At 43.2% G+C, this 13,103-nt stretch overlaps 1 protein-coding gene across 1 annotated transcript in view; it reads left to right on the top strand.

Annotated features, from left to right (window-relative positions):
• The window catches only part of NEBL (nebulette), a 66,596-nt gene that overhangs the window by 34,089 nt on the left and 19,404 nt on the right, over positions 1 to 13,103 (top strand). The window contains 9 exon segments of the mRNA XM_072154194.1: positions 3,141 to 3,242; positions 4,684 to 4,785; positions 5,628 to 5,726; positions 8,702 to 8,806; positions 9,121 to 9,225; positions 10,171 to 10,278; positions 11,025 to 11,135; positions 11,976 to 12,086; positions 12,166 to 12,276. Coding sequence (XP_072010295.1) covers positions 3,141 to 3,242; positions 4,684 to 4,785; positions 5,628 to 5,726; positions 8,702 to 8,806; positions 9,121 to 9,225; positions 10,171 to 10,278; positions 11,025 to 11,135; positions 11,976 to 12,086; positions 12,166 to 12,276 — 954 coding nt within the window.

A 13,103-nucleotide genomic window follows, 5' to 3' on the forward strand; every position in this document is an offset into this window, starting at 1 on the left:
CCTACCTGCTCCTCTGGTTTGAAAACTTTTTTGGACTGCCACATACAGGCACTCAATCTATTTCATTTTTCTGGAGGGCCACCTACCTGCTCCTCTGGTTTGAAAACTTTTTTGGACTGCCACATACAGGCACTCAATCTATTTCATTTTTCTGGAGGGCCACCTACCTGCTCCTCTGGTTTGAAAACTTTTTTGGACTGCCACATACAGGCACTCAATCTATTTCATTTTTCTGGAGGGCCACCTACCTGCTCCTCTGGTTTGAAAACTTTTTTGGACTGCCACATACAGGCACTCAATCTATTTCATTTTTCTGGAGGGCCACCTACCTGCTCCTCTGGTTTGAAAACTTTTTTGGACTGCCACATACAGGCACTCAATCTATTTCATTTTTCTGGAGGGCCACCTACCTGCTCCTCTGGTTTGAAAACTTTTTTGGACTGCCACATACAGGCACTCAATCTATTTCATTTTTCTGGAGGGCCACCTACCTGCTCCTCTGGTTTGAAAACTTTTTTGGACTGCCACATACAGGCACTATCCAAATTAAATTGTCTCCATAGCAGCCTCCACACGTTGTCTCCATTGCTACCTCCAAAAGTCTTCCATATAGCTGCCTCCATACATCGTCCCCTTATCAAACGAGGTGTGTCAGGCAGAAATTTGGGTTGTTTTCATGGATTCCACATCAAAGTTGTTAACTTTGTCGCCACCCTGCTGTGTTATCCACAAAATATACTGGCAAACTTTTATCATTTACCGATATTATTTCAGCGCTTCTTGCGCATCTGTTGATTACACTGCTGTCGCCGCCATGCTGGAGACCTGAAGTTGCAATCATAGCAGCGCAATATGAATGCCCCATACTGTCGCTCTTAATCATGGAAGTTGTCTCCATGGCTGCCTCCACATGTCGTCCCCTTATCAAAAGAGCTGTGTCAGGCTCATTTTTCGGGTGTTTCACCAGATACGTTATGGAACTTGGTCACTATTTCGCCACCATGCTGTGTTATCGACTAAATATACCTTCAACCTTTTGTTCACATAGGAAATCATTTCACCTCCTTTGGTGAAACCTGAGTCCATTTAGGGTATGTCGCCATGAGACTCTCTAGCCTGCCGCTGCTGCCGCTGCCTCTGCATGCCGTCCCCTATAGTGTCAGGGTCAATTATTGGATGTTTTAGATGCTATCTAGCCTCATTTGGTCACTCTGTCATGGCCATGCTTTTGCCCATAATTTTGGCATAATGGTGCGATTAAGCAGCCTCAGAGGCATCCATGCATGCTGCCCCTGCTGTTTCCTGTCCATTTCCGTGGTGTTTCCATCCTTTTCTGAGGTTCCTAGGTGTTTGGCCAAGCTTCCCTGTGCAGAGCCTTGGTCCCCTTGAAAAATGCTCGAGTCTCCCATTGACTTCAATGGGGCTCGTTATTCGAGACGAGCACTCGAGCATCGGGAAAAGTTCGTCTCGAATAACGAGTACCCGAGCAGTTTAGTGCTCGCTCATCTCTAATTCCTATGAAAGTGACATAAGTGCCGACTGTTTTGGGACAAGCTCCTTTGATAACATTAACAAATGTTAACACTCAGTTGTCAATTTATTTAGAACATTCTAAGAGAACTGTATAAAACACACCGTCCAAATCGGTCGGATCGTCTGACGGCCCCCCCCCCCCCAATTTGTGTTGCATGAAAGCCACCGCAGCTGTGTCAAAAGAGGATCACGTGTGACACAATCCCAGGGCAGACACCTGTTCAATACCTGTCACAGCTGTGCAATCTCCGAAAACATCAGAAAGTCAGACGAAAGTGTGCACGTGGACCCTCAGTAAATAAGCCTCAATGTGCTATTTTGTTATCCTGAGTATTTTTGAGGATATTGTTTTTGTGAGAATACCCAATTGGAGACATTGGGGCAGATTTACTTACCCGGTCCATTCGAATCCAGCGGCGCGTTCTCCAACGCTGATTCGGGTTCTGCCGGGATTCACTAAGGTCATGCGCCCGATGCCCACTAGGTGTCGCTGCTGCGCTGAAGTCCGCCGGAGTTCACCTCCTCCGTCTCGGTGTATGTGAGTGCTATTCTTGCGACACAAGATTTCTGTCGCGTGAAAGCCGACGCCGATGCGCCACAATCCGATCGCGTGCACCAAAATCCCGGGGGAATTCGGCGCCAATCGGAAAAATTCAGGTAACCTGACGAAAATGCGCGATTCAGACCCTTAGTAAATGAGCCCCAATGTGTGTGTCTATACATTGTTTCCAAGTGCTTGTATCTTGTTATGCTTGGAATGGATTGTAAAAGAAGTGAATAAAGGATATATTTGAACCTTTTCCAATGGATGTGCTGAAGATTGTGCCTTTGTTCTACTTCCCGGGGCTTCCGATTTTCCTTTGCACAGCAGGGATGCTATATGCTGTAGTGGTGAGCTGGCTGTGTTCGATTTTGTTACACAGACCGGAGACATGACAGATCTTTAAGGACTGTATAATGTTCATTAAAAATCTAAGAGGAATCTTTGTACCGTATTTTCCGGACTATAAGGCGCACATAAAAACCTAGGATTTCCTTAGAAATCCAAATTGCGCCTTATAGTCCGGTGCGTCCTATGTATGGAGGAGGGCAGCGGTCCCTACTTACATAGGTCCCCGCTACCGGAGACAGCAGATCTCCAGCGGGAACTGCAGACCATGCGGCACGAACAACAGGCGCCATAGCGCGAACCAACTTCTGCCGCGTGGTCTGCAGTTCCTGCTGGAGATCTGCTGTCTCCGGTAGCGGGGACCTATGTAAGTAGGGTCCGCTGCCCTCCTCCACCTGAACAGACCCCCTTCCCCGGAGACCGCTCACCTCTTGCCGGGTCTGTCTCCGCTCCGCTTGCCTGCCATGCCCCCGGACCTCCGCCATGCCCCCGGACCCTGCGCCTTATAGTCCGGTGCGCCTTATATATGGAATTATTCCATATATAAGGCATTTATTATTAATGCGCCTTATAGTCCGGTGCGCCTAATAGCCCGGAAAATACGGTAATATATGGGCAAGCTAAGTCCTCCAAAAGTGCCCCCTCTGTTTCATCCAAAGCCCTTAGGCACATTGCATATGAGTGAGTTTGAGGATGACTTTTTTTCTGTTTCTTGCAGGTGAGTTATAAGAAAGATGTGCAGGACATCCACAGATACACAGAGGTGCTGGACCGACCGGACATACAGAAGGCTACGGAGAATTCTAAGATCATCAGCAATGTAATCACTTTGTGTGAATTTATTTTACATAGATATGTATTTTACAGGATAAATATTTCAAAATGAAATACAGATGCTTGCATTTCACTTCGGGTGGACACTTCCAAATATGTGTTTTACGAGATGAGCAACTTTTCAAGAAGGCTTTGCAATACTGTGGCAGATTTACTTACCTGGTCCATTCGCGATCCAGCGGCGGGTTCTCCGACACTAATTTGTGTCTTCCGGCGATTCACTAAGGTAATGTGCCGATGTCCACCAGGTGTAGCTGCTGCGCTGAAGTCCGTCAGAGTTCACTGGCGTTCACCAAGCTAGCCTGGGTGCAGGTAAGTGCGTGTCAAGCAAAACATTTTTTTTAAAAAATATGGCGGTTTTTCCAAATCCGTCGGGTTTTCCAACAGCCATGCCCGCCGATTTCCGGCGCGTGCATGTCGATGCCGATGCGCCACAATCCGATCGCGTGCGCCAAAAACCTGGGGCAATTCAGGGAAAAACGGTAATATTCGTGAAACACGATGGAAAAACGTGATTTGCGCCCTTAGTAAATGACCCCCACTGTATTCTAGAATGAGTGTTCTAGAATGCTATATGCGTCAATGTGCTACCTAGTGGTTAGGTAACAAATTGAAATCCCTATTCTGTATTGGAGTCCCTTGTAATGGATATTCCATTATCCTAAAAGGGAGACTGGACAGGGTCAATGTCATGAGATTTTTCAGGATTTAATACTCTTCAAAACTATGCTAAAATCAGGGCCGTATTTCCCGTTAGGAACTTAAGAGCCTGTGCCCAGGGCGTCCAGTTAAGCAGGGGCGTCCTCAGAAGCATGATTTGTTTTCCCAATGATTTATTTTTATGTTATACTTTGCCAAATTAATGCCACAGACTGACGTTATCCTCAACTAAAGGAGAGGTGGTCCAAAAAGTCTTTAGTGGAGGGGGCAGAGGGGTGTTATCTTTTAAAGGAGAGGAGTGTTAGTCTATAGAAGTGTGGACCAATGGTCTACTGGAGGGCACAGGGTTGTCATAATGTATGGGAGTGGAGGCATAGTGGGCTCATAGTATAGAGAACTGAGAATACAATTGGTAATTCTGCTGATGAAGGGGGTTGGTCATAGTCTAGTTATATACTTTATTCTTTGTTTACACTAGAATGGGAATTAATAATGAGAACTGCTGAGTATAATCAGGCATGAGCTGTAAACACTGACTAATACCCCATCTATGATGGTCCAGTGTTCTTGACTTACCTTGCAGAGATGATGTACCACCATCCCACCGCCTACAACTGGCTTCAGCTGAGATATCTGCCTTGTCTAGTGGAATTCCACTGTTGGTTCAATTCCAGTCTTTAGAAGAATGCATTAGATTACCAGTATATAGATTAGCGTAGATTTTATTGGATACGTTACCTTTTATCTGATAATATTATTTGGTTTAGATTGGCTATAGAAAATCTAAAGGTGACCTGAGCAGAGAACCCATGGTCCTGGGAAGACCAGATTTTGAACATGCAAAAGAAGTGTCAAAGATCACAAGTCAAGTAAGTAAATCTCTATATGACCAGTCCTCATAATTTACCTTCTTTTAGGAGTTTGGGATTTTTAAAAGTTTAAACTACCCTTTCCACCTAACTGTCCAACCATAATACACACTGGGGTGCTAGGTAGAGATGAGGGGTTCGGGTTTGGCTCCATGACCCATACGTATTGCAAGATTGGCGGACAAATTGATGCCCTTAGCAACTAGCCACGGCTATAATTCACCAGGGGTGCATCAATCTATACTGTTTTGTTTATACATTCTGTTTATTAGTGCAGTATCTGTATAGACCTGTAGAAAGGGTAATGTACACTGAGACATTTCTGACTGTATATCTCTAACTAAAGAAAAGCTAGTTATTTTCTACGGGTATAGATGAATTGTTTTGCAGAATCAAAGCAGACTCGTTTACCAGAAAAGCAGCCCTTTGATTTGCTTACATTGCTGTGTAATGCATTACATTGCTTTAGTAAAAAAATGAACTGTTCACTGCAGACCCTGACTTTATGGATTTATTTTCCATTGGGGTGCACCACGTCCTAACATCTCAACCGGAGAGCAGCAACAAATGGTGACACTTCGACGGTGCCTGGTGGACCAAGAATAGCGTTGGAGCGCCCCTAACCCGGGCACTGCATATCCCCCTGGCCAATAATAGTCATGGCTAGTTGTTAGGGGCGTCCATTTGCCAGGATAGTTATACGGCCACCAGTCTGGCAATAAGTCCAGGTTCCGCGGCTGAACCTGCATAAGAACGTTGGGTCCGCTCATCTCTAGTGCTGGGTGTTGAAGCCCCTCCCCTTTCTCCCACCAATCAGATCTTAATATTTCATTTTCTTTCAGGTAAAATATAGGCAGCAGTTAGATAAGAAGCATTGTTACAACCCTCTGGACAGTGCTACCTTCAGACAAGCCCAAGCTGCTACAGCTCTGGCCAGTGATGTAAGTATTTTTGTTCTCAGTCACAACCGATATTTTTGAAAACGTAATATATTCTCAGATTTACATGTTTTCCTTTGGGTATTGAAATTTTAAAATCTAAAAAAACACTCCCGTCCTGTCGCGATCCCCGAGGTGCATTGTCCGACGAGGATTCGGAGCTGCCGCGATTCACTAAGATCGTGCGTCCAATTTCCTGCATGTGATGCTTCCCCGGTCAGGTCTGCCGGAGTTCACCATCTTCTTCCCGGTGTATGTGAGTGCTGATCTTGTGACACAATTTGAAATTTTAATTCCACGGTTTGTCGAATCAGTCGGGTTGTCCGACGGCCACGTCCACGATTTGTGTCAGGCGCCGATGCGCCAAAATTCGATCGCATGCGCCAAAAACCCCTGTGCAACTCAGGGCAAATATTCAGGAAACCCAAAGGAAATGCGTCCAACGGACCCTTACTAAATGTGCCCAGTTGTGTGACAGATAGGTAAACAGGAAGACTAAGGCAAAAAGTCAGGGTGTGCTAGGAAAAAAAATCACAAACCAGAGAATAATTTTGAAAAAATTAAATTCAGAACAAGATAGCAGCGTGGTACAAAATCAGACAGAACAGGATATAGCAAGAAAACAGAGCTAATGTCAGGCAACAAGAGTCCAGATCAGGTAGGTAAACCAATGAACCGGCAATGAGCTCCAGTCTCAGGGAGGTTTTATACTTGGCTGATGAGCTGTCTGAGAGGCAGCTGAGTAAAAACATTTAAGGATTTTAATTCTCGTCTACCTGTTACCCAGCATAGCTAGAAGAAGATGTGACCTGTTCAATATCAGATTGGAAAGAGTATGACTCCTGGCATCCCCATCGATCAGAAGACCTGTAGAACTTTGTGGGATTGTCCTTGGCTCTATTTTGGGATGGATGATCGTGTAATCTGACACTCCCTCTTTGTTTCAAGGCCCTGCCAGTCTTATACTAATCTAAAATATATTTTATGGAAAACCCTTTTGCCCAGTTTAGGCTAACACCTTGGCCTAGAAGTTTAACTGGAAAGTTGTTTAGCATCTTGTCTATGGCTCAGGTCAAAGTGCTGGTTATTTGTTGCTATTTTTGTTGCTTTGTGATGTTGTGTTCTTTCTTAAGATTGTATCCTAGAGAAGAACAAACTATCAATTGATATGAAATAGCATTCAGCGCAGTATATAGATTAGTAGACATCTGCCCCTTTTCTTATAGCACAATCATAGTCTTCCAGTGAGTTTTTGGCCAAAGTCCGGTGAACAACATCTAGTATGTTTTTTACTTTTCTGCATCACTGGAAAGAACTACTCCAAGTCCAATGACTAATTTTCCATCAAGGACCTTCTTAGCTTCAGAATAACACAGTACAGCCAATCTCCCAGACTTAACAAGCACAAACAGCCGTCCTCATACATAATCGTAAAAGAAATCAACCAAATTATTCTCTTGCCATTATGTTCTCTCATATTATTTTTTTGGAAAACTGCAGAGTTGAATTAGGAACTAATTAAAATAAAGCATAACTATACAATCCTATTAGAAGTGCGTAGAATATGCCCACGTTTATTATGATGGTTCGCCATGGAGCACACGGCCTGTGGTTCTCATTATTCAACTTATAGTATGAAGGGGACATCATTGTTTTAAGCATCTTGCCAAGCGAAGGCAGAATTAATATAGGAAAACTGGTTTATTTAATGGCGTAGGCTCCATTAAATAAATTTATAGTATCTATTCACATATTCTATTATACTTTGTGGGGATCATTTGTAGAATACTACATGTATTATAATCTTTATAATTAGTGTTGAGTCAAAGTTGTGCCAGAAGTTGGGGTTGGGGTGCAGAATCCGGGCTCATACCCATTGGTTACACCTACGCTTTCACCTTTGGGTTTGTGTTTGGGTACCTGAACCAAAATTTTGTTCATGGTTCCACCAAACTCAACGATCCCCAACCATAATGGTCCTTTCATCCCTAAATAATGTATCATGATGACTGATTAACTTGTTGCATAAGTGAGGTGAATCTGCAGTACAAGACCAGTTGCAAGGCTATTCACAAGGCTAATAACAAATGGCTATATGTTATAAACTTATGGAATACAGTATACACCTCTTGGTCCCAAACACAGACTCAGGTTGAGTTTGCACACCCAAACTCAAACAGAGGCTAAGGTTTTGGGGTTGCACAGGACACAAATAAAGGTTTTGGGGTTGTACACGATACAGACTCGAGTTTTGGAGTTGTACATGAAACAGGCTTAAGTTTTGGAGATGTACACGATACAGGCTCAGGTTTTGGGGGTTGTACATGATACAGGGTCAAGTTTTGGGATTGTACAGGATACAGGCTCAGGTTTTGGGGTTGTACACGATACAGGCTCAGGTTTTGGGGTTGTACATGATACAGGCTCAGGTTTTGGGGTTGTACATGATACAGGCTCAGGTTTTGGGGTTGTACATGATACAGGCTCAGGTTTTGGGGTTGTACACAATACAGGCTCAGATTTTGAGGTTGTGATTTTGGTGGTGGACAGATTTTGATGGTGGACAGGATACAGGTACAGGTTTTGAGGTTTTTGAGGTTACACGGTACACAGGTTCAGGTTTGGAGGATTGCACAACAGACAATCTCACAGGATACGCGCTGAAGTTTTGAAGTTGCATAGAACACAGGCTCTAGTGTTATGGTTGCATAGGACACAGGCTCAGGCACAGATTTTGTTGGTGCACAGGATACAGGCTCAAGTTTTGTGGTTGCACAGGACACAAGCTCAGGTTTTATGGATACACAGGACACAGGTTCAGGTTTTATGGATAAACAGGACACAGGCTCAGGTTTTGGGGTTACACAAGACACACACTACGGTTTTGGGGTTGCACAGGACACAGGCTTAAGTGTTGGGGTTTCACAGGCTGTGTCCTGTATAATCTGGCCTCTGATAATATTACTTCTATTTTTCAGGTGAAGTATAAGAAAGACAAGCATAGCATGCATGATACATCCGTCGATCTTCCAAACCTGCTCCAACTGGAACACGCTCTGAAGGCCACCAAGCTACAAAGCAATGTAAGCACATGGAAAGGGACTGTGTTGTTTGATTACCAAAAAAAAATCTACACATTTCCCATTGTCTTTCTACGTATTATGTAAAAGGGATACCAAACGAAGCTCTGGGGTGATGACACCCCAACACGCGTTTCGGCTATTGTAGCCTTCGTCCTGCAGGATCTTGTAGAAAAGATGCCTCTAACTTTCAATTATATCTCTATAGATATGTTCAGTGTATACACAGGGAGCTTTCCTGACATATATGTTTGAACATATCCATAAAACGACATGTGGATGTAACATTACATTGATCGAGGTGCTATTCCTTGCAGACAGTCTATAAGAAACTTTTTGAAGAAAATAAGGGAAATTACAATTTTGCTTTGGATACAGCAGAACAGATTCATCATAAGGAGAACGCTGTGCTACAAAGCCAGGTAACAATTACTAGTAATAACGCTAACCTTACACATCCTATAATAATCACTTGCCTCTGTATGAGTGCTTCTTGTCAGTGTAGTAACCTAGTGACAAGCTCCATGTAATTATTATTATTTGTTGTGTTGGTGCCTTTTATCATTTGGAAATCTGCAGGTTTAGAAGAATCCTTATGGGCAGTGTTGGACTAGGTTGCCTTGGACCCACTAGATTAAATAATTTTGGTTGCCAATTTCCTTCAATTCCTTAGTAGACCTTAGTAGTCTACAACTTGGGTTGACTTCTGCTGGACCTCTGGGTAAGAGCTTGGACACACCAGAGGATTTTTTGGTAACCTGGTAGACCAATCAGACTCTATCTAGAAGTCTCATCTGGACTTTGATTTAGGAGTCTATTCCTTAAAGAGGACCTGTCACCTAAATTTTCGGCACTAGGAGCTGCTTACTAAAGTAAGCAGCTCCTAGTGCTTGATCAAACGCTGCAGTGTTAGAGTGATAGCGTTACTGGAAACCTCCGGTAACGCTATCAAACACTGCGGCGGGGTACAGTGTAATCATCGGACAGCTCGCAAAAAGCTGTCCGATGTATTCATGAGGGGGTGGTCCGAGGCGCTGCCTCTTCCCCGGACCGCCCCGCTCGCTCCATAGGCTGGCAGTGACTGCCACGCGCTAGACGACAGTCCCCGTCCCTAGCCACGCCCTAACCCCGTCCCCAGCCATGCCCTAACCCCGCCCCCTCATGAATACGACAGACAGATTTGCTAGCTGTCCGAAAATTACACTGTACCCTGCCGCAGTGTTAAATTGGGTGACAGGTCCTCTTTAAGGATGGGCACATTCAAGCTAATACTCCCCTTACTACTTGAAGGTTGAGATATAAGAAATCAGATCCATTTTAGCTTTTAAAATTTTTCTAAATTTTTTACATTTTACTTTACCCTACAGGTCAAATACAGGGAGGAGTATGAAAAATCAAAAGGAAGGTCCATGCTTGAATTTGTAGACACCCCGTCCTACAATGTTTCAAAGGAAGCTCAAAAGATTCAGAGTGAGGTTGGTTTTTGAAACTGTAAATGGGAATTATGTGTATTAAAGGATTGGTCCAGAAACAGAGCTACTCCTGACTAAGTCCATGGTATTGAAACTAAGCGCCATTCATTTATATACAGATGATCTGCAATACCGTCACAAGCCATGGTCAGGTGTGGTGCTAAATTTTTGGATACAGCAGCCATGTTTGCAACTGCTGCACAATGTCTTAAGAGGAAAAAATTGTGGTTTTCTATAAACATTTCTATCCACCATAACCTAATAACCTGCCTCCTCACATCCTTGATCTAATCTGTTATCTTAAAATAGTTGTATGTGAATGGAAAAATATAGCTGCTTTCTTCCAGGAAAACTGTTCATGTCTATTATGGCAGCTCAACTCTGTGTAGTCTCCATGTAGATGTAGTCTCCATTGGTGATCCGGTCCCGTTTTTCAATTGTTCCTGCCAAAGTCTGCAGCGGCCCACCCCTTTTTGTTGAAAAGCCAAATAATAGGCAAAGATGGGGCATGCTTCATTCCTTGTTTGAAATTTTTTTAGAGGCAGGGCGTAGTAGATCTCCCCCTTTCTCTTATTGCTTGGGGTGCGATAGAAACTTAATATAAGCTCCAGCAGCCTCCATCTGTATCTGGGTCCCTTCTCTCATATCTCCCTCCTCTGATTAGACTTCTAGTATATGGGGAATGGGTCTAACCGCAGCACCCTAGTTAAGTTATAATTTTTTTATTGTTATCATTATTATTCTATTAGAAATTATATCGGAAAGACTTTGAAGAAGCCATCAAGGGAAAAGCACCAGTGGACTTAGAGCTCACTCCAGCGTTACTACACGCAAAACATGCCATGCACCTGGTCAGCGAGGTGAGCCCTATACCTGCATCTATACCAAAAAATTCCTCTAATCCACTTTCTCTAATTGGTTTTCTCCATTTTCTTCTATTGGTCTCATAGGCTTTCAGGCGATACTACAAATTTGTGCTATAAAAACACATTGGATTATGAGACTTTTTTGAACTTTAAAGGGAACCTATCAGCGCAAATTGACCTACTAAACCACAATCACTAAGCTGACACACCTTTAGATCATTTTTTCATTTCTCAGTATGGTGGCATCTTCTAGAAAATCAACTTTGAAGTGAGATGTAAATTGGTTGTGTAAAGTCAAGGAGGCGGACATTTTAACACTGAAGTCAAGCTCTCTCTTCCCCAGATGGTCCTGCATCCAGAGACATCACTAACCAGATCTGCTAAAGTCCGATGCATGATGTCAATCACAGAGGAGGAGGTGTTCAGAGCTCCCCTTGACATCAGTGTTAAATTCTCCTCCTCCTTGACTCTATACAACCACTATACATTTACATCTCACTTCAAAGTAGATTTTTTTTGATTGATGTCATCACACTGGACCATGAAAGAAACAAAAGCTAGAAGGTGTTACACTGCCTGACAACATTCTGGTAGTAGTTTATTAGGCCAATTGCTGATGACAGGTTCTATTTAAATTACATAAGAGATTGTATTCTCTATTGTATAGTTCTGTGTACTTAAAAATAGTTTCCATTCACTGACAAAAGCAGAGATCTACAAAAACGTGAGGAACACACATGAATTTAGAACAATAAAATATTGCATGGTTTTTCATTATAAATGGATATAAGCCTTGTGATAAATCATATACATTGTCTGTATTACCATTAATAGAAGGAATACAGGAAAGACTTGGAGGAGGGGATCAAAGGCAAGGGCTTGACTGTTCTAGAAGATACACCTGATATCATCCGGGTGAAGAACGCTTCACAGATATTAAATGAGGTAGGTGTAATCTCTGTAATAACAATGGATTGGATCATTGTTACATATTTGTGTTTATTTGTAATTTCTTATTGTTAAGAAAGAGTATCGGAAGGATCTGGAAAACGATATAAAAGGAAAAGGCATGGAATTCAGTGCCGACATCCCAGATATGATCCGAGCCAAACGGGCAACTGAAATAGTCAGTGAGGTAATGATATTCCGTGTTCACACACTCATGACTGTGTTTTGTACTTTGTATTAATCAAATAAAGTTATAAATTAATCCTGGAAAACCCGGTAAGGGCCCGGGGAGGAGTAACAAAACAGATACGCCCCATGACCCCTTCAGCCTAATTATCTTCTCTACTCTCACTGATGAGAAAGTTTCCTCTATACAGTCAAGCTCACAACTCACTACTTGACCAAATTCCATGGCTTCTTATCTCCAACCTCACCACTGTGCTGTTGTTCCATCTTCCAACACACAACACTCATCCTAAAGAAACCATCTCTGGACCCGTTTTCTCTACGGAACTATATCGTTCCTATATATAACTATATTTCCTATATATAACTATATTTCGCCCTTTATCACTACTTCCATTTGCTTCAAAACTCCTGGAACAACGTGTCCATCTGAAAACCAATTTTTCTACCTTTCCTCCAACTCGCTTTTTGACAAGTTACAATCTGATTTCTGACTCAATCATTCCACTGAGACTGGCCTGACCGATGTCTCCAATGACCTACTGTCTACCAAGGCCGAACACCACTACCCGGCTCTCCTCCTTCTTGATCTGTCCTCTGCCTTTGACACTGTTGACCATTGTCTTCTGCTGCAGACGCTATGTTCCTTTGGCATTACTGACCTGGCCCTTTCATGGATCTTCTCATATCTCTCCAACCGGATGTTCAGTGTCTATCACTCTCACACCACCCCCTGGGTTTCCTTGGATTGAGTTAGGGGGCCTTAAATCCTGTCTGACGAACTATGTGCTAGGGTGACAGCCTGGGTGCCCACAGAGAAGACCACCT

Source organism: Engystomops pustulosus, chromosome 5 (genome assembly GCF_040894005.1).
Source record: "Engystomops pustulosus chromosome 5, aEngPut4.maternal, whole genome shotgun sequence".
NCBI lineage: Eukaryota > Metazoa > Chordata > Amphibia > Anura > Leptodactylidae > Engystomops > Engystomops pustulosus.